The sequence below is a fragment of the Haliotis rufescens genome, unplaced genomic scaffold (genome assembly GCF_023055435.1).
Source record: "Haliotis rufescens isolate VD_foot unplaced genomic scaffold, xgHalRufe1.0.p SCAF_38, whole genome shotgun sequence".
In the NCBI taxonomy this organism is placed as follows: Eukaryota; Metazoa; Mollusca; class Gastropoda; order Lepetellida; family Haliotidae; genus Haliotis; species Haliotis rufescens.
This window is the reverse complement of record NW_025964090.1, coordinates 228,166-253,876: the sequence shown is the minus strand read 5'-3', so window position 1 is coordinate 253,876 and position 25,711 is coordinate 228,166. Positions and strand designations below refer to the sequence as shown.

At 40.1% G+C, this 25,711-nt stretch overlaps 1 protein-coding gene across 5 annotated transcripts in view; it reads left to right on the top strand.

Annotated features, from left to right (window-relative positions):
- LOC124142085 (autism susceptibility gene 2 protein homolog) overlaps window positions 1-25,711 on the top strand; it is a 251,314-nt gene that overhangs the window by 181,838 nt on the left and 43,765 nt on the right. The window contains exon 1 of one of the 5 annotated variants that reach the window (XM_046510354.2): window positions 8,876-9,334. The exons of the other annotated variants lie outside the window; for them this stretch is intronic. Coding sequence (XP_046366310.2) covers window positions 9,233-9,334 — 102 coding nt within the window. The 5' untranslated portion in view covers window positions 8,876-9,232. Of the gene's footprint in view, window positions 1-8,875; window positions 9,335-25,711 lie in introns of those variants that run through there. 5 annotated transcript variants of the gene reach the window in all.

Below are 25,711 nucleotides of genomic sequence, written 5' to 3'. Positions count from 1 at the left end.
AAGAAATTGGGGATGTTTTTGGTTAATGTGGTATTTATGCCTGAAAGTGAGCCTTCAGCCGCCAGTAATGTATGTGTGTCTTTGAAGAGTCTAAGATAAGAAAGCTTGTTAACACTACAGAACAAGATAATCAAGCCTTTATGTTAGGTAATTACGCGCAATTGGATTTCAGAGCTTTAGCACTAACGCGATAATTAGGTGTTAAACTTGCCAACCAGCCACTACTGATAAACACATTATTTATAGATCCACATATTAACGCGTTGAGTTTGATTTGATAGTTCCCTGCTACCCTTCAAAGGATGCGGATACAGTGATCGCCATCAAGTCGCTTCAGAGGATGTTAATGTGTGCGAGAGACTACAGTTTTAATACAGAGATCACAGGGAAGGAGACCCGATTTGATTGGCTGATTGACACTCGTGAGGCCCGTCTTGTTCACAGTAGCCTCTTTATGATGAATTTGCCACGAAACCTTTTTAGCCGCCATACACGGTGTGGCGGTGGCTGGTGTACAGGGAGTTGTAAAAGTTTTACCTTGTCGACGGACATGAGATGGAATGGTGTTTGAAGGTAGCTGTCTGTGTTGGCATGAATAAACCCCTGGGACTCCAAACAATTTATGACACTGATCGTAGCATGCCTAGAGTCTCCCTGATATTCATGGGCCTATTGGTCCCTGGGGAGCCATCACGGATACTGATTGGGGTCACGGTTGCAACAGTACCCTGTGCCATGACTCCCGAGCAGTTTGCATGAAAATTGCATTATTCGCAGTGAAATCAAGATCCAATTTGCGCACACTGCACACCGGGGCGACAATCAACGCGAGGAACTCTCATCAACAAGAAAAATAGAATTTCCAATAAATTTCATTTGCCTCCACATAGAATTTCCCCGAGGTCTATAATTTGAGCGGCAAATACACTTGTTATTTCACAGCCCAAGTGGATTTGGCCTCATCCCTAAGGACAAACCCCATTGGCACCATCTAATTGTCATCCCGAACAGTCGTCCTCCTCTTGGGTGACAGTACTAGGGCAGGCATATCGCTCCATGATAAATACTTGAATACCGGCCGCTTTGCTCCCAATGTTTCCAATAATTGGAACAACGTAGACCAAAAAATTGTCAACTAGTTAGGCGCTGGTATATAGAGAGATCTTGGGGCTCCAATTTGTTGCATAGAACACAACTGTTTCGCCGAGACGATGTTAAAGAAGATAATTTTTAATGATATTACTTGTTTGCAATTTATCATTGGAAGTCTACGTGGAAAGAATCTTGGATTTTGGGGGATAGGTTTTGTTTAAGTATAAAACGTCAAGGCCAGAGAATAATCAGTCACGATTATCTGCTGAAACAGATTCCATTGGGCGTAAAAGCAAAATAGTGGTGAAAAGAATTTGATCACCTTGATGTGACCCTTGGAAAAAAGGCAAGCATCATTTGTCAAATTCTTTGAGTCCTCTTGGAATTGGTGGACATATTTTTTCTTGTTGACAAATGAATTTATCAGATGAAGAGGATCAGCCCTGTATTTGAAGCCATATTGGATTTCATGCCAGGTGCTTTTTGCTTCATCATAAATGTCTCGTTGCATATTTTTAAATTTTCATTTGGAATGGACAATAGATAATGCTAATTGTTATTCTTGTCAAGTTTCAATGGTTTGATAAAAAAATTATAAATATTATTATGTATTCTATTGTATAGCTGTAGAGGCTTTTATGTATACTGACAGGGCATGGAAACGTGTGTTGTGGAACATGGCGTGATGAAATGTTATGTTGTGAATGTCAATATAAACTAGTAATCCCATCAGTTTGCATTTATGCTAATGGAGAGACTGAGGAGAATATGAATGTCCGTGTAGCGAATGTGTGCAGCTTGGCATCTGATCTCCACTCGGCTCACACAGAAGGAACACTCAAGCATGGACAAGGTACTTTTCATTGTTCTGTGTGTCTGTTGAATATGTTCGGGACGTTTGGGAGTTAAGGGTGAAGAGTTTTGTTTTTATTTTTTTTAAATTTTTGTGTGAGAATCGTTCTGGAAACAATAGTGCCTCCTGTTTAAGTGTTGGCATAATCTGACATTGGTTTGCTGGGATCACCTGGGTTACTTGATCGTCATTGTGTTAAAGTTGCCCATGGGGACATGAAACATTCTGATTCAGTCACTCTCCACACGGATTCACCTAATTTGTGGCCATGTGGCTGAAGCATTCCCTCATCGGTTAACAATGTGGATCTCATTCCTGGGTACAAAGCATTAATACTTTGTTACACAGTGGTTTTTGTTTGGTTATATGATCTCCGTTATATGTCTTAAGATAAGCCACCCCAAGGCCCCTCTGGATAAGGACCAGCACTGAGCCTGTTAATGGAATGTCATTTTGTAACTTGAAACTCCACAATCTCTGCTCAGATCCGAGCACATTCTGACCACTGGAGGATAGTAGGAAGCCCACTCTTGCTGTTGCAGTGCCATGATATCCTTAGAGCAGCCAGTGAGGTTTTAGAGGAAATGGCCAGTTTCAAGGCCAACGTTTCAAGGGCTTTGAAAAAGATGTATTTAGTCCAGTTTTTGCTGAAGAAAGTATAGAAAGAAGCATAAAGCCATAATAACTCGCTTAATGTTAACATTCTGGTCATTTCCAGTCTCTCTCTATTGTGATAGCCTCAGGTCCTTGTATCTTGATGGGGGGGCACGGGTAGCCCAGTCGTCTAAGGCGCCGTAATTCGCTGTGCAGAGTTGCATCCCTTGGGCACGCCAGAAACCAATGATTGTGGGTTAGAATCCTGGTTAACCCTGATTATGTTTCTAGGTTTGTCAGCACCATACCCGTGCTCGTGGGTTTCACCGAAGTGGTAAACGTCTCAGACCTGCATCACTTCGGGCTTTCCTCCCACATCAAGCTGACAGGCTGTGATATAACTGGAATACTGTTAAAAGCGGCGTTAACCCCAACTCACTCACTCACTGTATCTTGATGGCATGGATCATTACCCACACAAGTAAACATTGGTAGGTAAGGCCAAGCCCATAATGCTACAGGTGGCCGTATAACAGCCGGGATATTGTGGATTACAGTGTTGTTCACTCACTCACTCACTCACTCACTCACTCACTCACTCACTCACTCACTCACTCACTCACTCACTCACTCACGGATTGTAAAAATATCGGGGCTATCACCTTTGCACATTAGATTGAAGTATGGATTTTAAAAAATAAATGTACAAGTTTTTTGTCCCCTTGGAGTCGCCCTGTGATTATACGCTGCCATTCCAAATTGAATTTGAAGTAAAAGTCAATTTTTACACGTTCAAAGAAACTTTCAGCTGCAGACAGCAGTGTGTTCTCTAATCCGACATTTAAAGAGTCTGCAAGCGGGACGAATGTTAACGAGCTACGATTTCAAAGACACTTAACGAGCCCCTATAATCAGTCATTACATAGCTAGGCCTGTTTCATGTACAATAAGACACCACGCTATATTTGGGTCGTCTGTCCAAGCCGCGCTCTCTCATCTCTAGATATGGTGAATTTTGTCTGCTGCTCTAGAAGAAGACTAATTCCTATAATTTGTTGATACGCTAGTGATTCATCGACTGATAACTGCGCCATTATCTTATCAAATTCGCCTTTAGTTGATTGGCAGACCAGGAGGAAATTATCCCCCATGGGATACCATTGCGAGGTAATTAGTAGCTTGTGAACGATCAGATTCAGACAAGGTATATCATAGGCTTTAATGAGAGGCACCTGAATTTGTTCCCTATTCCTGGGCGGAGGTATTGATGTGCCACCAGGGGGAGCCACATAAGGTCCAGGTAGGCTGTAATGGAGTCGGGGCGGGACACCAGCCGTGAGGAAAGCTTATAACCTAGTGTTTGCCGGATCAGTCAAACGGAAAATTACAACCGTTGCATTAGGCTTGAGAAAAGTTACATCGTTCAAGGGTGTAATTTGTGTCAGATTGAATGTTGCCGATACACACGCCTGAATGACTGCCACGCCCCCTGTCCATCCTTGATTACCTCCCTTGGTGGTGAGGCCGTGTAATTGGGTGAAGACTGGTCAGTGTGATGAGGCTGGACGCTCCAGACGGTGGTTAGTCACTGTGGATTGTACTACGAGGAGACAGTTGGAAGGTCTGGCTACTGGATCTCTTTGCAAATTGTCAAATTCTGGACAACGGATCTTTATTGCTTTGTTGTGTTTTGTAATGTGAAGAGTAGTGCCATGTTGAAGGAATAATTTGCTGGTGATGATCTTGACTGTGATGGTATTAATGCTTTACTGAGTTCTCTGTTTGCCTCATGATCAAGAATTTGATGTTTTGGTTTGTGGTTTAGAGGAGCTTGTCATAAAGTTTATTTCTGGATCTGTACAAAGAATGGTCAGTGTCTGTCCCTTGTCCACGCTGGTGGTCAACGTACACTTCATTTGGGACTCTTTGATAGTGGATATATAGCAACACCTGATCCGGATTAAACTACCGATACAAGGTAAGATTCTTTGATTTTCAAAACAAGATGTTTGAAGCTTCAGGATGACTGTTGTGTTTGTACTCCCTATCTAGTTATTGGTGGGTGTTCAACTGCCTGAAAGTGTTACTTTTGAATTCCATTCTCTCTGGTCACAAAATGTCTTTTAATGGAAGATGTCCACAGCAAACCTATCTCAGCAATCTACATCACCAAACTCTCAACTCCTCAACACACCAAACTTGCCTCAAGGCAACACGCCAAATTCTCCACACCAAGCCCACCTCGCCAAACTTACCACACTTTCCAAGTTTCCATTCGACATTTTATCTTGAGCTGGGCTAGTACAGCTTTTGACTTGAGTTCTCACCCTGCTGACCACCACTGCAGCCACCCATACTGACACTTTTCCACCATCGGGGCATGCTCTCTCAGTGGCCATCTGTGGCTGTGATCTAAGACTCCCAAGAACAATACTGCTTCATCCATGCTCCTTCTTGACCTACTGACCTTCAGGTGCTGTTGTAAGAAACGTTCAATAGGTGTGTTTACCTTACGTGATGTGCTGGACGTGTGTCGCTAAGCTGCGACTGATACACACACTCCAGGCAAGTAAACAACAAGTGTCTCTCACATAGTCTGCAGGCGATACACACGGCCCTGTCAATGTGCTCCAAAACTCACACCTCTGTTTTCCAACCATGTTTTCTCGGGGAGAAATTTACGAGTATTTGTTGGACTTGGAAGTTTGATGAATTTTGAAAAATGTAAGTTTGGTGAATTTGAGAGATGCTTGGGACGGGGTCAAGTTTGGGTTTGTGGACAAATATGGAGGCACAGTGCGATGAGCTGAAGGAGGTTAGTGTATAGAGGGCACAATATGCCGGCAATGTTATGGTATGTTCCCCAGGGAGTTGAGAAGGTAAACTGATTATGTGTGGAAGGGGAGAATGGCACTTTGGATGTGAACCATTAGGAGTTTGTATGAAGTGGTCGTTGATGATTCAGATAATTATTTGATTGATATTGTGCACAATTTGGATTGTAGTATGACTTGGTCAATTGGAGCATCATAATAGTAAATGTGATGAGAATTATGATAACACTTATGAGACTCAATGCATTACTAGCATCATCTGTCATCACTGGATGATGATGATGATGATGACGATGATGATGATGAGTTTTGTGCTCATTGCAACTCCCTAGAGGCAGTATCACAGACACTATATTATTCATCAAGTCCTCATCTTACACTAACATTATTAAATGGCGTGACTCGGCTGCGACAAACAGCCCGACATATCATGGCCTAATTAAGTTTATTCGCCTTTGAATGAATATTGTCTGCAACGGTGACATTTCAGTCTCCAAGAAACTGAATATTTACCTAAGTCCTAACAAGAAATTAAATAAGAATAAATACCCGTAGTGAAATGCAAATAAATGGCTCCCAATTGGGTTTTTCGCATGCTAGAAGGTAGTTTATACCCGAGTCGTGTGTAGAAGGCTCCTTTCTTTAATCCTAAGGGGAAATGGCCAGGGGTTTTATAGTGCATGAAATTGCCACTATAGACTCAATGTGGGAGTTCAATGGGTACAGGGTTGTAGCACATCTGGGATGGAATAGACGAATAATTGCCATGGATATTAGGAAATGTACAGTAACAATCCTACTGTTGTTATGTCAATGTCAGGCGAAATATGCAGGGTTAGAAAATGATATGTTATTAGTTGATTTAGGAATGTTATACCTTATTAACTCTGCGGTATAGCCATTACGATAAGGCTGAATTACTTGAAGCTGTGAAGTGTATGTGTTTGTTAGTGTTGAAATTGATTGATGCTTATTTCATGACAACTGATATTGATATGAGTGACGAGAATAGATTTCAAACGGATAGTCACAATCTGGAGGATGTTTGGGGTCTGGTACATACACTTCATATGGACTCAAAGACGCTGGGGTAGCCTTGTGGTTAAAGTGTTCGCCCGTCACGCCAACTGCCCGAGTTCGATTCCCCAGATGGGTACAATGTGTGAAGCCTATTTCTGGTGTCCCTCACCATGATATTGCTGGAATATTGCTAAAAGCAGCATACAACCGTACTCATTCTCTCATATGGACTCAAACCCAGACTAGTTGAAGGCAAGGAGCAACACCAACAACTGGACTAGCCAACCTGTGTGATTAAAATTCCTTTTAACTGTCGTTCCTTTAATCGTTTAATAATTAAGTCCCTTTGTTGTGAGATGGGGGCATATGTGGCCTTGTTGTTTAAGGTGCTGCAATTCGCTGTGCAGAGTTGTGTCCCTTAAGATGTCAGGAACCTATGGTTTTTAGTTTTAAAATGTCGGTTTAAGTCCCAGATTCTCACCGATCAATGTTCTTGGTTTGCCTGCACCATATCCTTGCTCATGGGTTTCACTGAAGTGGTAAGACCTGCATCTGTTGACATACTGTGAAGCAGTGTTCAACGCAGCTTACCAATTCACCAACTACATTGTTAATGAGATATTTTGTAAGTTTTAGTTTATCATTTATCTGGATAAGACATCTCGGCTGTGTGAGTGATTCAGATAAATATCAACTTTATTTATGTCATGTTATTCATGCAAGACCAAAATATGTTTCCCACGTCTGACAATTTAATTGCAGATGTCATCATGAATGATCCTACGCTTGTGTAAATTGATTTCATATCTTGTAAACATCATCCACTTCATAAGTAAATCTCTATGAGAAAGGCAGTGAAAGTATTAGTATTATCAAATCCATATGGTGTTAAAAAACACAACCAAACCGTTGTATTCAAAGCCAGCGGCTGAATAGGTTTCCTGGACCTCCTGGTGCACTGGCGTGACCTCGTTTTAACTAAACTGCATTTCAAAAGTATTTTTTGGTATCAAAGAACTGTGAACTCTGAAGCTAGGTTTAATTGCTCCCATTAAGTGGGTGCTATTTATGGTTTGGCACTCAGTTCGTTCAATATTTACAACGTGGAGTAAATTGCACCCTGGATGTCAATTTGGAATAGATCTGCAATAAGCAATTCATAACGCAATCAACACCTAGGGACTGTTGTTGTAGCAGGCCTGCTCCTGCCACTCAGACTGAAATCAACACCTACAACCTGTTGTCCTTGTGAAATTTACTTCAGTATATTTCCTATAATTCTGAATAACAATTCTGCCAACATTGACCATTCTGTTCCGATCCGTTCAAATTCAACCCCCATTAGCTGCAGCCGTTGTGAAATTCACTATTAACAACAACAGGCAATTGCATGTAACAGCAATAATCGAAGCACACCAGTTTTATTTGGTACATAAGTAATTTGCTTTCATTATGACATGCATGTCGTAGATTGATAGGAACTGGGATGGAAGCGTGTTAACAGATGATATCATGATTGTGTATGAAGAAAATTTCAATATGCTTAATGTGCTGTTAACAGAAACATAGGCCCCATCTGCTGTTCAACAGGAACAAATGATGGATTGGAGCCATAAATATAAAACGTGATGAATGGAACTCTGGGTAATATGAACTACCAGGCTAAAGTGACTTTCAAATTTATTTGACATTTTGAAGAGCATTAATTTTTGTCATAAACAGAATTTATTACCAAACTGTTCATTTTTGTTTGATCAGATAGTCAGATGTTTAATTGATGTAATGAATTTACCTAAAAATGTAAAATTTAATGAAATGAAACAAATTAGAGTTTGACTCATGCACAGCAAAATGATTACTAAATGGTTTGACTTTTGAATTTGAAATTTAATAAATAGTTAAATAATTTCTTGTAATTATTATGTTTGCTTGCCTCAACTTAATTATAGGCTGTACGTTATCAGATCGAGGCTCTGTATACAAATATTCAGGGGAAACTTAAGTGAGAAGAGCAATCAGGTCAACAGTCACTCTTTCAATGGGGTGAAATTTAGCCCTATTTTAGCTCATTTTGCTGGTGAGAAATCTTGTGAATATCAAGAGGGTCGAATGCTCGACAGCTGCATCTGCTTCAGGGCGGCCATTTTGAATTGGCATGCCAGTAAGGGCACATGCTTTTCCTTGAAGCAGAAAAAGATGTCGATAAATTTATGAAGATGGTGTAGAAAATGTGGCTCGCTCGCAAAAACCCAGTGAGGCACTGATCCCTTAATCAATAAAACTCATAGTGTCAGCGGAATGTAGACCCTGGCTTTTCCTCTGCAAATTACTCCATGAATCATGGAGCGAGCCACGCTCTACAGTGTAGCCCGGCTGCCCCTTTAACAGGCTGTACATGGTTTGTGTCAGATAGAGTTACCTCCCTTGCCACTCTGGCTCAATGCGTCTAACTGCTATCAATTTCTCTGCTTCTTTAATCATTTATGAAAGTCCCTGATGTTTAGCTGCGTTATTTCCCCCTGCTAGTCTGATGCTTGGAGGCAGCTCAATAACTGGACCAGTCCCACTGATAAATTGAGTTTTATGATAGCGGAGTAGGGCTATTCGCCTGACAAGTAATTTCTCAGTTGAAAGATTCAGCGAAGATGAGATGCACACAGAGCTGGGGATGATGCACTGAGGCAATCTATCAGCGACTTCCTCCCCATCCCGGAATCCATCGCCTGTTCACCCGCCTTCTCTGTGAGCCTCCGTGGGTTGTCAACAGGGGGCGCTCTTTGTTGACCCACGTCTATTATTACTTATTTGACAAGTGACCTGGAGAGTGGTGTTTCCGAGTATGGATTTGATGGTGGATACTAAAGCTGAGTTGGTGGACTACATTGTTGTGGAGGATTCTCCTTCTCTAAGTCAACCATGTGACCCGGAGAGCCCCCGACAGGTAGCTATAGCCAAGATTAACGCACTGCGTAGTCTGTAGGTACAGAAATAGAACTTGTCGGGGACACTGTGTTAGATCATGAATATTGTATGATAAGTGCCTGTTTTCTGATTAGGTGTGCTTTTGTATATCACTGCTAGAGTGGGAAAGATAGCTGTATCGCATTTGACATCTCTTTCTCCATGTGAAATCGCTCCTGTGGCATCCCCAGGGGGCTTTTTAAGGAAACATACTCATTTATGTGTTGCAGATTTGAAGGAATTAATTTCTTTAGTGTAGTTTTATTTCCTGATTTGGGGTTATTAGTTTGAAATATTAATGAATTTTGAATGGTAATGGTGAAAATATGATCGATAATTTCTGTTGATGTTTTCGATATATGTGATTTTGTTGGGTTTGTTAATTAGGGATAATTGCCGATGAATCATGAAGAAATGAAAGATTTGTTACTGTTTTCAGTAATAGGACAGAGTTTTATGTTTGAAATGTTAATGCTTGGCTATTGCCTTAGGACTTGAAAAACTGAAGTTTTTAATGTGTTTCATGTTTCTGAATAGGAATAAATTTGCCATATTGTTCCGAGAACAAATTGCACTGACAGAAATAGAAATTAATTATTCATTTGTGATGTAAATTCTTAGGTTTACAGCAGAACTTAACATGAAATCGATAAGACTGCACATTAATTTCAACACACAGGAACATACTGCCTCGATCAATTAATAGAAATATGTATAATGAATATGATACTTAGCCACCGGTGTCAGTGATGCGAGAACAGTTTAAAGTGTGTTTCATCAGATTGTACATATATTGCACCAGCTGTGAAAATCCTGCTTGTCAATTTCATATATGACTTGCTACATACTTGTGTTCAATATACAATCAATGAGCCACCTAAAGAAAGAAAGACAGGAATGTGACATTCAATTACAGCCAACTGCAACGATATTGAGATCAATCCTACGTCAATCTGTCCACTGTTTGATCTGTGATATCAACATCAAATAATCGTTGGTTTTGCATTGTTCACACCTGGTGTATATATCTGCCTGGCCTTGCGACAGCCATTGATCCATCAAGGTAACAATATGCATCAATGATGTTGTGTTCCTTGTCTATTGCGACAGGTCATCAATTTCAAGTTCTGAAATTCACTGCATCCATGGCATTTACTGAAGTACCAAAACTCTAATTTTGATAGTTATGAGACTCTCTGAAACATATGTTTTAACCAGCTTGGGAAGCCTCTAGTCCGGTTGACAAAATTACCAACCTGGTCACGATTGAGACTCATGAAGATGCAGGTTAAAATTGGTCTTCAGCATCCCATGCTTGTCATAAGAGGTGACAAATGGAACCGGGTGGTCAGGTTCGCTGACTTGGTTGATGAATGTCTTCATATCCTGATTGCGTAGATCGATGCTCATGTTGTCAATCACTGGATTGTCTGGTCCATACTTCATTATTTACAGATTGATGTGATATGGCTGAATTAGTGTTGATGGCAGCGTTAAACAAGAAACCAAAATGGCACTTTATAAACAGGATGACAAGGTTGATAACATGTGACTTAGAAAAAGATATGAATAGTATTGACTGTCTGGGAATAATAACGATGTTTGTTGCAGGATAATATTATTGAACAAGCTTACCATCACATGTTCAAATGAAACACGTAAGGATTCACCTGTGCATGAAGGCTTGACAATATGTGTTAATACTGCCCCATAAAATATAGCAAAACCTTCACAATCAGAAATATTTTTACAATCATTCGTGCTGTAAATAATATTTTTGCACTTTGTCAATATTTGGGAAAACAAGTTCAAGCTCCAGTGCAATGTGACATGATATATTACAGTGTCAAGGTGGATAGTGCAATAGTATTGATGCAGAATGTAACACTATACAATACAAAGGTATTGATCACTGCCGTAGTGTCGGCATCATCATCAGCATTGTCAAGGTTTCATTTCATGATGGCATGTTATTATTGAACAGGTGCTTGTGTCGTGTAGTAATAAAATGCTGAAGTATAGTTTTCTATTCAGGACATGTCAGTTAGGCATCATAACATCCAACAAAGTTAATGATCACTGCCGAAGTAATATCATCATCATCATCATTATTATTGAACAGGTGCTAGTGTCTTGTATAGTGTTGTAATTCTGAAGTATTGTTTTTGTTAAAAGAAAAAATCAGTTAAATTTATTTTTCTTTGAATGCTCTAATCCAATTCCTTTTCACCAATGTGACAAAACTGGGCTGTGTTGATTCACCATATATCAAAGTATTGGCATTAATTGTGAAACAAAAAAAACAACCAAAAAAACATTGTTAGAAATCATGACAGTTTGTTTCCCCAATATTAACTCCCTTTGTTGGATATGCTTGTGATTAACATAATTCTCTTCTTGTACAGCTAATTTTGAATAGGCTCGATCAGACCTAAAGTTGTCAAGTTAAACGTAGTCATAACCACTCGTGCCCCAGGAGCAATTTAGCTTGTAATGAAGTTATGCTTTCAAGTGCAAATATATCTCAATATTAGATGATGAGTCAATAGAGGTTGGTTGACAATTGCACAAATTTGACATCCCCACCATCAGTGCGTAATTAGCGAGTGAAGCATGCATCGTTGATTGTTATCATTGTCTCGTCACTGGGTGGCGTTTATTGACATCATCCGTCTTCCTTGCAAAATGGAAATTAATTTGCGATCAGGAATACCCAGGGATGTGGAAAAGGGAACAAAGACCCAATGAGATCCCTGGGAGCTGATCTCCGTGGCGCTGTCCTCCAAGAACCGCACTACAGGTGCAGGCATCAGGATAATCACTTCCGCAAATTGTATGAAATATGTTTCATGCCGCATTTTTTACGTGCATGGGAAGAAGCGCTGCCTAGCAACAGTTATTTGTGCAGTCGCTCCAAATTCCCTATTAACTTTGTTGTTTAATCACAGGAAAAATGGAATAATTTTGTGTAAATTACCTGGACCCATTGGAAAGGAAGCCATTTTGTTTGAATGAGCTCACTATAGGTTGGATTGAGAAAAGTACTGTTTACTCACCCAGTCCAGCTAATTGCGTTTTTTATTCCCCTTCGATCAATGATAACGATGCGAGCGTGGGGGCCGACGGTCGGACAAGTGATCCGCTAGGACATGCACACGACTACCTCCATAGAATAAAAGATCCCCGCACACACCGTTTCCTTTTAGCCCACAAAGACCAAAAAGCTGGCATTGGAAACTGGTTGAGAATATCCCAATGGTTGCTTTTAGAGGCGTCAGTTCAGACTATTAAACTCCTGACATTTTGTGTAAGTGTTTGCGGGTTTCATTTGTTGGGGATGAAATGCTTTTTTTCTAAATGTGCGTGGCCTGTCAACTCCATGAAAAGATGACAAACGACGTTTGTGGATGTCAAGTGGCACGTTGATTCCCGCTCGCCATGTCACACCGGCATTGATAGTTCGGTGACGTGGATCATTAGAAAAGGACATGGGATTAGAGCCTTTGTTGGGCCCAGTACTGCTGTGTCTTCATAGACTGCAACTTGATAGTCCCTGATTAGAACAAGCAGACGTCATTCTTTACAGGACTTGTGAATATGATTGGACTTGTATGATTGTGTTAATGAGATGACAGATGGATTATTTGTTAGCTTCATAGGAAATTAAGATATATACCAGTTCGGAGATACATCTAAGGGTGGAATAATGGAACATAGGCTTATTGAGGCTGATAATTTATTATTAAGAAAGTTTCACCGAGCACAGGTTGTGGGTATGAGATCTGTTCATTGGCTTGTATTCCCGGGCATGTGGACTATTTGTTATACACTTCATATTATGATTTTTGAGATACTTTATTACTTTGAAGTTGGTAAAAATGATCTCATTTGTCAAAGTTACGACATTAACGACAACTCAGTGTACAAACTTTGGTAAAAAGAAGCAAATTTGACAAATTGTAATGACTGCATTCAACTCCCAACTTAATGGAATTTTGGCGTACCAATTTTTGTTGCAGCAATTAATCTTGAAAGCTGTTGATGATATTATCAAATAAGTTTAAAAAAGGTAAATTCAAATTGCACAATAAAAGCGACAAAGAACATCCAATTCCTTTGATAATTTTCTTATCAAAAAGTTGTCTTTTTCATATTGAAGTAGAAAATTCTTTTCACTTTGCCTGCGCTTATCTGGAATCTAGGGCAGCTTCCTTTGACAATGTTTTTTCTTTACTTTGTAGTTGTGTGATCTGTCTTCTAATTGTTTAGATATGTCATTTTCATCAGTTTAATTTGATTAATTTTTGGTCACTGTGTTCAGCTATTTGCTTCTTTATGAATTCGTAACAAGCAAACATTGTTTCATCTTTCTTGAAGGGAGATTTCCTCACGGATTTGATATAGAGATCCCCAAATTAATTTCCCTCGGGAGCCCAAAAACACAAAAATTGTACTCAAATTGTCATCTTGATGATACATTTCCTAGAGCCATACAGAGTTATTTCCCCTGAGACCAGCAAGCGATGGGGTTTGAGAATTTTCTTGCTTTATAAGTCTTTAATAAAATCAGCCCTTGTGTTGATACCATTAGTCCGTTCAAATGGATAACTCGACACACGCATTATGCATCGTAATTCCATCATTATCGTGATTACGGTTTGGGTGGTGACTAGCATAGCCGAGGACAAGGGAGCTAACATATCGACTAATGTCATTCATTGGGGACCGGGCTCTAAGTGAAGCTCACTAAGGGGGAATCCCGAGATGGGCCCCTCGTGATTACCACAAGGTAATTGCCAAGGGTTGTCAAGCTAAATTTATTTATTAGAAGTATAATGGCAAGGGATAATGCATTTATTAAAATAATTGATCCATTATATACTGGCTGTGTTAATCTCTCTGTCCAGACATTGTGGTAAGTTGATTGCAAACGATGGCGCCTGGCAGAAGCTGACTTCAGGTTCCAGAAACACTGGACCTTTGTCTTGGCAACTTGTCTGTGTCAAGAAGTATTTTATGGACTGATGAGTGCTGGAAGATTTTTTTGATTGGTGGGAATTTCCAAGCTTGACCGCTTGCATTCAAATAATCAGTTTTATTGTTACGAAATATCAACTTGCCACATGATCAGATTTGGTACTTTTGGCTCAGTACATGTTGACAACCAAGTAAGTGATCTAGATTTTGTCCAGTTCATATCTCCGGTTGTCCAGGTTGTCCAAAGATTACCCACATTACACAATCAGAGTGTTGGGGTATCCTTGTGGTTAAAGCCTTGTCTTGTCACACATATGGCCCGTGTTCGATTCCCAACATGAGTACATTGTTTGAATCCCGGTCCTGGTGCCCCCTGTCATAATATTACTGGAGTATTGCTGAAGGTGGAGCAGAAATAACCCTGATTTACTCACTCACAGACAGCCATTGTGGCCATCAGATCCCTGTTTTAGTTGCCTTTCAACAGGTATGGGGTGTGACAACTTCCCTAGGATGTCAGGTATTCTGAAGGTGGAGCATTGTCAGGATCATCATCTCCATCCTGCATGCATTATGCTGTTGTCCAAGCTGCTGCAATTCACTGTGAAAAGTTGTGTCACTTGGTTGTGCCAGGATCCTATGACTGTAGGTTCAAATCCCAGATTCATCCAAATTATGTTTCTTGGTTTGTCAGCACTGTACCAGTGCTTGTAGGTTTCATCAAAGTGGTAAATCTCTTGTCCTGCATCACTTCCGACTTTCATCACACAGTTTAAGCTGCCATGTTGGGATAAATGCTGCCACCCTACTACACTGTTCCATTTGGAAGGGGCATGGATTTATGGGATGTGAGACACTGTTCCAAGCCGTATACAACACAACTCCCTCGCTGCCCTCTCACGCATCCACTCTATGACCTCACACTGATCTCCATCCACCCTGCAGACCTAGATAAACTTAATTGAAACGAAGAGTGTGTAATTTGGTCACCCGAGTCAGAGAAGTTCTCTTTGTTGAAGCTACCCTGAGGAAGTGTGTACGTCCTCCCTTCACCCAATTGCAGACAAGTCTGAATCTGGACAAAAGGTGGGCTAATTCCAGCATCCAGCAACCTTGAACACACAGCTCTTTTAGTGACACCATAAGCTTGTGGCTGGTGACAGGAGCTCAGCTGTCGTGGCTGGAAGTCTGAGCTCATTAGCACTTGGCCAGACAATGTAGTGAGAGTCCTGTCCACTCCAAGCCGGGACAAGATGAGCAGGCCACATTATGGCAGTCTGAATCCTCAGGATGCTGTTGATCTTGTGTTAGAAACCACAACGGTCATTACCTGGGGTTTGTGGTGTGGCAATTGTAGTGGTCACTGTACATGGCTAATCAGAACTTGAGGACAGAATCCTTTGCTGGGAGGCAGTGTGGCTGTATGGACTGGACTCTTCATTCGGGGCATCATAGGGAAGACCAGAGCAGAGGACAAGTGTAAGCCTTATTTCACTTGTCCTCCAGGGTTTGCAGCTAGTCCTGCTTGGACAAGGCACAAATGTTTACTATGTTTACTATTTCTGTCAGTTTTGTTCAGTTCCACATTTGTATCAAAACTGATGCATAGAGAACTGGTTAAGAGTTATTTAGCACTCAAATGCTGCTAGTCAATGAGGACTACCATCTTGGGATTTGTACTTGTCCTCAGCACAGTTTTGTAGTCTCAACAAGGGGACTAGCGTGAATACTACAGACTGGGGTAATAGCGGGTGCTAGTGAAGAGGAGGAAGGATTCTAATGTGTTGACAAGGCTTCAAGTTACGGCATTGATGATGATGGTGGTGACAGATTCTTTATGGTGGAAAACTTGTTTATTGTGAATAGGATAAGTGATAAAGTAGTATAGTTCTTTGAGATATTGTTTAAAATCAGACTGCCAAAACTATATACCATTCAAAAACCTTGATGATTGATTTGACTGACTAACTGACTGACTGACTGACTGACTGACTGACTGATTAAGACTGCTGCATGGTTGGATGATAATTTATATTCCAGTTTACTATTTATAATACTTGAGGTATACCTAAAATGCAATTTATTACAATAACAAAACTTCTATGATTAAAAAATGATAAGTAATATATATCTTGCCAAAAGGTATTTGTTGAATAATAATAATAATAATAAGAAATTTCAGGCCTTTGAAATACTTGATATACAAAGCTTGTAGATACATTTTCCTGTAATGATTCAAAATGACAGAATTTCACAGGAAGCAAAATGCAGAGATCTATGACAGTTTAATCATTATTCATGGTGCATTTAGGATTGATAATATCGATAACCTTTTAGTGCGGTCTTTACCATAAGACTGTACGTCCCAGAAGACTTGAGGTGAATCGACAAGAGGGTTACATGGTCGGAAGGCATCCACTACGACAATCCGTTTCTCTCAGTCTATCGATCAAGGGATTTTGTTCGGAAGAAAGAAAGTGACGATAGATCCTGTCGGAATATCACTGAAATTGCTTAAATGTATTCAATTATCCCCGAGACAGTGGCGTGTTTTTGTAATTTCCCAGTTTGTGCCCTGAGTGTTAGACTTCAATTTAGGATATTGTGGCCGACCTAGGGCGGAGAGCTGAAGAAATCCTCCCCTTATCGTTTCGCGAGTCCCACGGGCCAGTAGCTATTGTATGAATTGAATTGCCTGGCTTTTCACATATTATCCTATGAAGTTGCCTGCAATCAGGGAGCTATCGGTGAAAGTGAAATATATTCCACAAGGCTTGCGACCAAGGCACACTAGTTTGATCGTGTCGATGCTGCGCTTACTGCTCACCGCTTTAAGCTGGGGGAGAACCTTCGTATCGTACCGTGACATGGCCAGCTTTTGATGCTTCGGGAGAGAAATTACGGACACATAATTTCATTATTTGAAATGGAGGAAAGCCATCGGGGGAAATACGGACGAAAATTGATGAAGCTTTTTCCTGTCAATGCAAATTCGATTTGCCCTGGGATTTGAGCTGAAAGCTTCAGACTGGTCTCGGCCTGATGGCGGGTCTTCGATATCAAAGCCGACGCGTGCGACCAGAGTCCACGAGGACAAATTTAGAACAAAACCCGCTCAATGCACCGTTTTTGTTAGAATCACAAAGACCAGTCACTCGGTGACATTGACAATCCTTTCTATTCGACAGATTTCTTAATCAGGTCAAATGCATTTTCCAATATCCCCCTTCCACTTTCTTGTTGCGCCGAAAGGTTTTTATGGCGATTTGATTTAAACTACTGCCACATCTGTGTTGTTTATTATGTTATTTGCGTATCAAAAAGTGCAATACCATTAACAATTGCAGTGACGAAAACATTAATTCAAGATTCTTCGATCAGGTCAACCGGCAAGACAGAATCCAGCTGGTTTATGGGATATTGGTTTGTAATTTTTGAAAGCGTAGACGGGGGAAGGGGAATCATTCAATTCATATAAATAGCAAAGCGACAGAGTGACTCAACCCTTCTCCATTTGTAGTGGGACGGTTTGGTTCACTGATTATACCCCAAACGTCCTAAGGGCCCTTTCATCAAGGCAATATAGTTTCATACCTTACAAAAATGCTGCCAGTTTCTTTGTATTTTCTGTGAATAGGCTTTGTTTGTTTGGTATTGTTTCCAGTCCATTAAATATCTACAGTTTTATTTTGATAAATGCGTATTATAGGAAGGTGTTTTGAAATGAGTTATACAGCAAGATAAAAAAAAAATTATTGTTTATGTTCTGTTTACAAATATGATAAAAAATAATAAAATATTGCTTCAGAATATAGCTTTGGCCATTTATCAATTTAAAAACAAAATGCTATGTTTTTTCATTTTAAATTCTTCCATTTTGAAAACTTATAAACTAAAGTGACATGATCATGAAATGGTGTACAGTGTATCCATTGGCCACAGAAAGCTTGTGTCTATTTGCAGTGAGCACTAACATGACATTAGAAGGATACTTCTATAGCCAAGGAAGTAACATAGGCCTATCTGTTACAAACACATTTGTGCTTGTATAGATGGAAACACAAGCTCTAGCCTGATTAGCCCATTATCAAAAGGTCGCACAGGATATCGGGGACCCTGTATGTTTCGTGTCAGCCTGCTAGGATCGTCCACACCTCCACTCCTTCATTTGCTAGTTCACCAAGACGAAGGTCTCTTCACTGACAGAGAGGGAGACCCATGGCTGATAAACTGTCTCAGCTCAGACTAGCTGGATGTTATCTTCCTCAGTGCTTTACTGTCTGATGATAGAAATCCACTCCATGTCACTGGTGGCAGCCATTTTGAAATTGGCTCCCTCTGGTAGTCACGTTACCCTTTAAGATCAGGTTTGTTTTGATTCTTCCTGTGGGGTGGTTTGGGAAAGGGTTTGTTTATTTGTTAGTGTTTTAGGTGTGGTTGTAATGGAAATGTTATTTTGAGTGAGTTTTGTTTAGAAATTTGGTTGTTGACGTTGATTACTGTACCAGTTTTCATCCTGGTGGTGTGTTTAGTTTATAGGGAAAGGGAGACAACTCAGATGGAGTCTTGGTTGAGTTTGTGATTGATGGAAAGAGAAATCTGAAAAGATGTTGATAATGACCATTCTTGTTAATAGATAATAAGTAGTTTGGTCAGTGTAAATAAAAATTGATGACAAAGGGCAAAGATGTTAATATTGATAAATATTTGAAGGCTTAATTTGTACAGTTAAAAGTTATCATAATACATCTGTTGACATTTTGAAATTATCCTTAAGTGGCCGTGAGTTGAAAAGATCTTATCAATTCGGAATTCCTCAGTTTTTTCCAACGCCCAGGTGAGCAAACATGGAGATATCATAGCAAACACTGACAGATTATGATATCTGGGTGGCCAGAAGAAACCGAAATGGGATTCTCTTTCTGAAACAAGAGTGGAAACACCTCTTTAAAATTCTGTGAGGCGTGAAGCTGGTTGTCTAGGGAGTCTGTTTACCTCCTTGCTATCGTGTGCAGAGGATGCATTATTTATTGAGCATGTCAACTCCGATTGCTTTCTTCCATGGAGGCAAAAAAGACATTAGCTCTGGAGTTTTCACAGCTTCTTGTCTGTATTTATGATAGAGAACGGATGCAGGTGTCATAATGGATGTCCCATGTTTTCTGGGGTGATTCAGCCAGACAAAAACGTCAGAGATGAGAGATTTGTTGATGCTTGGGAATGCATGCAGATTTCATCACCCTCCAGAAAGATTTTCGAGTACCTGGAAAATTTCAATTGTACGCTGCAGTTGTTTAAGCTGGGAACAATTGTTTTACCTCCAAAGCTGGACTAGTGTTTGCCAGTAGATTTATTGCAGTGCCGATTGCAATTTTATGATCAGGTGTGTTAAGAAGGATAAGGAGTTGTGCGGTGACTGCTCGGCTATTCACCACACTTGACTAATGGCCCATTGAGGCTGTCAGACCAACCCTTGTGAGTGCCTACAGCCCTTGAATACATGACAGATTTTGTTTTCCCAACAACTTTGCCAGACAATCTAGGGTGCTATTCTGGGATCAAAGGTCTTAATGGGGAGTGTTGCCCCTAAATAGTATTATTCCAGCTTTTTGAGACTCCGAGGTCGGCTCATGTTGACACTGGGAGTCCGTGTAGAAGCAGAGAAAATGATCGCCACTTGTGGGCGAGTTTGTGCCTATTGAAATTGGTGAGCGTGGAGAGGCTGTAGAGCACAAACAACCCCACGCTGAGAGGCTGTTCTTGTGTTGAGGAACACTCACCGCTGAATACTCCGGAATAGCCTACAACCAGCTGCTCAAACACACTCCCAGCCCAACACTAGGCCATGCGAGTAGCTGGCAGCCATATTGGATGCATAGCAGACGCCAAGGCAGACGGAGTCACTTGGGCTCTGACAAATTCTGGAGTTTTATGCCTCCTTTGGATAATTACTGAATGAGAACTGGATGAAACTTGAAGCATTCTCCAATGAGGATGATCTGATGTTACTTTTGCAGCTCTGACATGGATATTACTTGTTTTTTGGGTGGTTTTTGTTCACGGCCACCTCGAACAAGGAGTACTACACTAGCTTGGCTCTGAACAAAGCCCTGACATTGGAGTTTGTGCTCAAGATCCTGGTGTCTTTCGGGATATTTCTGGATTATAACTAGGTTTTGATTACTTTCATCAGGTAAGTTCTTATATAGCGATATCTGACATCTGTTTCTTGCTGGCAAAATGGTTGCCACTTGGGACTTATTTCAAAAACAGGCAAAATGTGCATTACAGTAATTGCTGTGTTTACTTTTTGTCTCGCATTTTTGTTCAGCTTATGAATATAAATGTTTAAAAAATGACAGCATTATTCATACTGGATAATGGAACATAAATAAATTACAGTCATCCATGGAGCTAAAAATTCATGAAAACAGTTTTTAAATGAAAGAATTTTTCACAGAGCACTGTTGTTATCTTTACATTAGCTCCTCCATCAACTGATTCCGACACGCTTTCTTTAAACATTGGGAAATAGTTACACGCAATCTTTTCTTTTAAGTTTTGATCAAAGCAGAGTTAAGCTAGTCTTTGCACTACTAATAATTGATGTGGCGGGCAGAGTTTGGCAGAACGAATGCTTGAATAATTTATCTGGTTTAGACAGTTTTAATGACAATTATAGGAAAGACATCATCCATTTCAAGATTGATCAATGTGACAAAAACTCAATAGGCCTTTTTTGTCTTTTCCTCGATGAGTATAGGTTGCTTTTTACTACTGGCATAACCATGACTTTCAGCATCACAAAAAGCATTAAACAGCTGTAAGGAAAATACAATCATCATACTTTTGATGGAATTTTTTCCCCAACTTTTTCTTTCATTATGTCTCTTTGAAGTTAGCGTTTGGCTTTGATCTGTGTTTATGTTCAAATACTTTGTAATTGGTATAAAATCATTGCTTCTGGCTGGCTTTCTTGTGGAAGAAATTCAATAATAGCCTGTAGCAACTGAGTAACAGCATTCATCTCAAAGTTTTACCTGATTTAAGATTTGTTGCGAAGAAATCTAAGGATATCCGTCTTTTTACATCAGTTACAAGTGTCATTATGATATGGATTTTGACTTATCTTATTTGCTCGTTTCCTTGAGGGATTATTAAAGTGCATATCAAATGAAACGCGAGGGTCGTATTTATGGAAATATTTTCTTTTTATTCATAACTTACACTCGATCCTGCTTTGATTTCCTTTTGTAGCACATCTCAAGTCGTTTTGTAGAAAATCTTAAAAGCGGATAATGTTTAAAGGTTTGTAGACACGGCCAGTATAAAAGGCAAAAAATACACTAAAGGGATTTCAAGGGCTGAATATCTTGTATCTGAATTTCAAATAATTTCAGAAAAGATTTTTTGAAGTTTGTCACGAGATTGTTTTGGAGTTTTTTTTGTTTTATTTTCTTGTGGTAACTTGAACTGTGAACTTAGACACTTGTGTTGGGTGTTGGAAGAATACAGCTATTCTTATTCGGATTTCAAATAACCTTGTGATCTTAATACATACATTTCTCCTTTCTCATGCCCAGTGTCATCTTGTGGATGACAGGGAGCTTTGCTGTTGGTTGAAGATGGTGTCAAGTGTCGGAGGAACGTGCCATAATCCCAGTTAAATCGGGCCACCCTTCATTATTCCTTAGATAAATCTTGAGTGAATGTTATCTGGGGGACCTACCACATTGGGGCTATCTCGGATTTGGATGGATGGGTCTTGTTGCGCTAAATTTGACTGCTTTTGATAAATCACGATCCCTTGGTGAACCGAAGCTCATAAAAACATCAATGGAAACTTGAAAATTTTCATTAAAATGCACGAAAGTTGGAGACAGGGATTTCTTCCCGTGGTGATGAAGATAGGCGTAGTATTTGATATACAACATACATCTCTTCATGCCAAGAGTGATGATGTGTCTTGAGTGCTTTCTGAAGAAAGATGTATAGGTGTAATGTCAGATGTGGATTTTGTGTATGATTGTTCAGTGACAGCAAGGGAGGGGGCTTTTTTTCAGGATTTTATCTGTTCTTAACTGGAGCTTGACAAGGGACTGCTTGATTCCTTGCAGTGAGTTTGATAGATCCAGGAGTTGGTGTGGATGTTTAGCTTGAGACAGAAGCGTTGCTGGACAACTGAAGAAGTGGTAGTTTCTTGAAATGGAGCGGAGGTGGTCAGGATGGGAGGCTTGAGAATTTGGAGCTGCAGTTGATGTTGTAATATACTTATGAAAGTGTAAGACTTTGTATTTTCAGTTGCATTAGATTTATGATAGTGTGAGAGTTTTTGTTCCAGAGGGCAGATAAAATTGATAAAATTATAATAGATTAATTAATTTGTCAGGGTAAGATTTCTCAGTAGTAGGTATATGAATTCTAGGGTTTGCATTTAGGTTGATTTAGATTAATGATTGCAAGGGTTTGGTATACAACTCGCTTCTAATTGGATGAGCGACCATGTTGAGTGTTAGGATTTTCAGGTTTCTACTCAATTCTGAAGTAGGAGTTGGACTTGAGGCCGAGGTACTTTGTTCCAGCTGGGTGACTCTGCCTGCAAGGTGCGACTACAGCATGCCCTCAGGGACAGACGTTTAGTTGATCTTACGTCTGCTGTGTTCTTGAGGGGGTCAACACATCAGGGCCAAGTTTGTTTTCGGATAAAAGTATTATCTGAGTTTGTTGACTTGGGCTTTCTGTGTAGGGGCCCAGCGAGAGACAGAATGCTGCCATGTTAGCGTAACATCCACACAATGTTTACTGCCACAAAACCCAGCTCGCGGCAAGTCGGCCCTCTTCGCTTGCACTCCACACACTGCCTGCCTTGTAAGGTGTAGAATCAACTAGTTTCTTCCTTTATTGCCCAGAGCACAAACAGTTCCGCTTGCTTTAAGCATTAAAGCTTGTATGCTCTACCTCGTCAGATTCTGTCGAGCGCAGGGAATGCATTCAAAACTTGTCAGAATCAGCTTCAAGCACTTCATCTCTCTTTACTTGCGAGTTGCTCATGTTTTCTCTGTGATTCTTTTGTCGACTAGATTGGATTAGGAATAAGACAGGCTTTGTCCCTTTGTTTTGCTGTTTGCCCAAAATGTTGTTTTTTTTGTCTCTGTACTGTTTATTGTCCTGATCCTTAAGTAACGATCTCCTACACAAAGCCATGGTTAAACCAAATTGAGAGATCTCAAAATGGCGTCTGCTGCTAAATCAGGAGGTCTGACTGCTAAGACTCAGGTTCAGAAAGAACCAATTTCTTGTCTTTCAGCTCCAGTTTCATGTCTGGAACATCCAAGATGACCCCAGATCTCTTCATCTTGGTCTCGCATCAGATTTCTCTTGTAAACTTTTCTTCCTTCCTTTGATGTCCATCCCATCCATTGTGACATTAGAAAACAATCCACGTGTCCCATTCGGCCATCTTGATCTGCCCGACAAGTGATATGTAACCAAACACTGTAATTACCCCTCCTTTTGATATATAGGCTAGCCGTGCAGACATCCTACCCTAGACTAGGGGGAAAACTCCTGGAGATAATTGCTGTCTGGATTTGTGTAATTACAGTGGAGGATCTTCATAATAAGAGATGACAATAGATAGGTTTGTTTTGAAGCATGTTCGTTATAGATTTGTCCTTGTTTTGGGGTAATTTGGATGCAATATAAATGGTGCCAGATTACAAGAAGGGGATTAGAAAGATTTTTTCTACTTCATTTTTTTCAGACCTGACAACGTTCTCTTGACGTCAAAACTTTAAGTATCATGGGCAGTTTTGTATAGGTTCCTGTTCATGTGGGTGTCAGAAGATAGGCAATGTTTGCATTATGTATGGGTATTGTGATGTATGTTTTACTGGTGTAGATAAAATAGCAACATGTTTTATCTTATATTTTTACATAGAACCTGTTCTGTATACCGACCTTTGATTCCTTTCACTGAAACTTTGGAAAATAAGGACGAAAACTGTAAAGAAAAAACGATCCACGCAGATACCATATGAGGTTCAAAGACTTTGTGCAAATGCAACTTAAACACTAACACTGCTGATGTTGTGAAAGACATGATGGTGTCAAATTTAATTTTTGAATAACTCCCTCCAGACTGCCTTCACATCTTAATGAAGGCTCTTGTAGTCATCAACCCCTTTAAACAAGGTATTGTCCTCAGCAGCAGCTCTGTGAATGAAGACTTGGGTAATGTTCTGGGCTTGAACAAGCTTCAGATCATCTGGGGACCCCCTCCAGGGGCTCGCTTCATCCCATGCATGCATTTGGATTAGGTGATAGATAACTGCTACTGGCCCCAAGGGAGCTCTCAGATCACGGGTTTATCTTTGCATGTTAGGGAGTAATTAAGTTAGATCTAGTTCTCTTAATGAAAGCAAAAAGTAATGGACCAGCGTATGGGGAAAGGAAAGTCTATTTTCCAATAACAGCCGATGGTACAATGTTTTCAAAGCTTATTCCTGGCCCCAAGGGAGCCCTCTAGTTCAGAGGATAGAGACTGTTAATATGATGTTATTGACTCTTTGCTGCCCAAAGGATGCAAATTGGTGTTTGTGTTAGGTGTTGATTTTATTTTATGTGTTGAGGATGTCATGAATTCGGAGGGAACCATGTTCATCCATCATTTGAAGACAAATGGAAAAATTTTGTTCATACTTTTTCCCCTCAATGATTGGGTTCTTCAGAACTGTTTTTTTTTTTCATTTTGTTCAATAATTTGTATAAATGACATTGATTAATTACATTTTTTTGCTGTTTGTACCTGAATTATTTTTTTGAGTTAAGGCACACAAGAATAACAGTCTCATTTCCAGCAATAAATAAATAAGATCATCGGCTTTGCTAATCAATAAAATGATATCAGAGTGTAATTGTAACCCCACCAAAATGGATTGGACATGAAGCAAATGAAAAACATTAATATATTTTATTGGCTATTCCTTTCACTTATTGCCAGTTTTATCAGAGTTTCATAGTGTTTTATTTCAATATTCATGCCTGGCTATTTGCCTCGTAATGGAGGAGGCTTGCGTGCATTTCAGTGGAAATGGTATCTTTTATAGCATCTATGTCTCTGCTTGTGATTATGACTTGCTTGCACCAGATACTTTACGATCCTCCGCTTGCCACTTGAGTCTTGCTTGAGAGACACAGACCTGTCCATAAACGCTGGAAAGGATTTGCTTTTCAATTAAGAAAGTTTTGGGTGGGCGATAAAAGTGTCCCATCGTAATCCAGGGGCCTTGTGCAGGGGCATATGTGAATTCTTTTCACAAAGGCGGGATTACATTCTTGGAAATAATGTTGCAAACAAACGGGTTTTATTGTCGGCTTT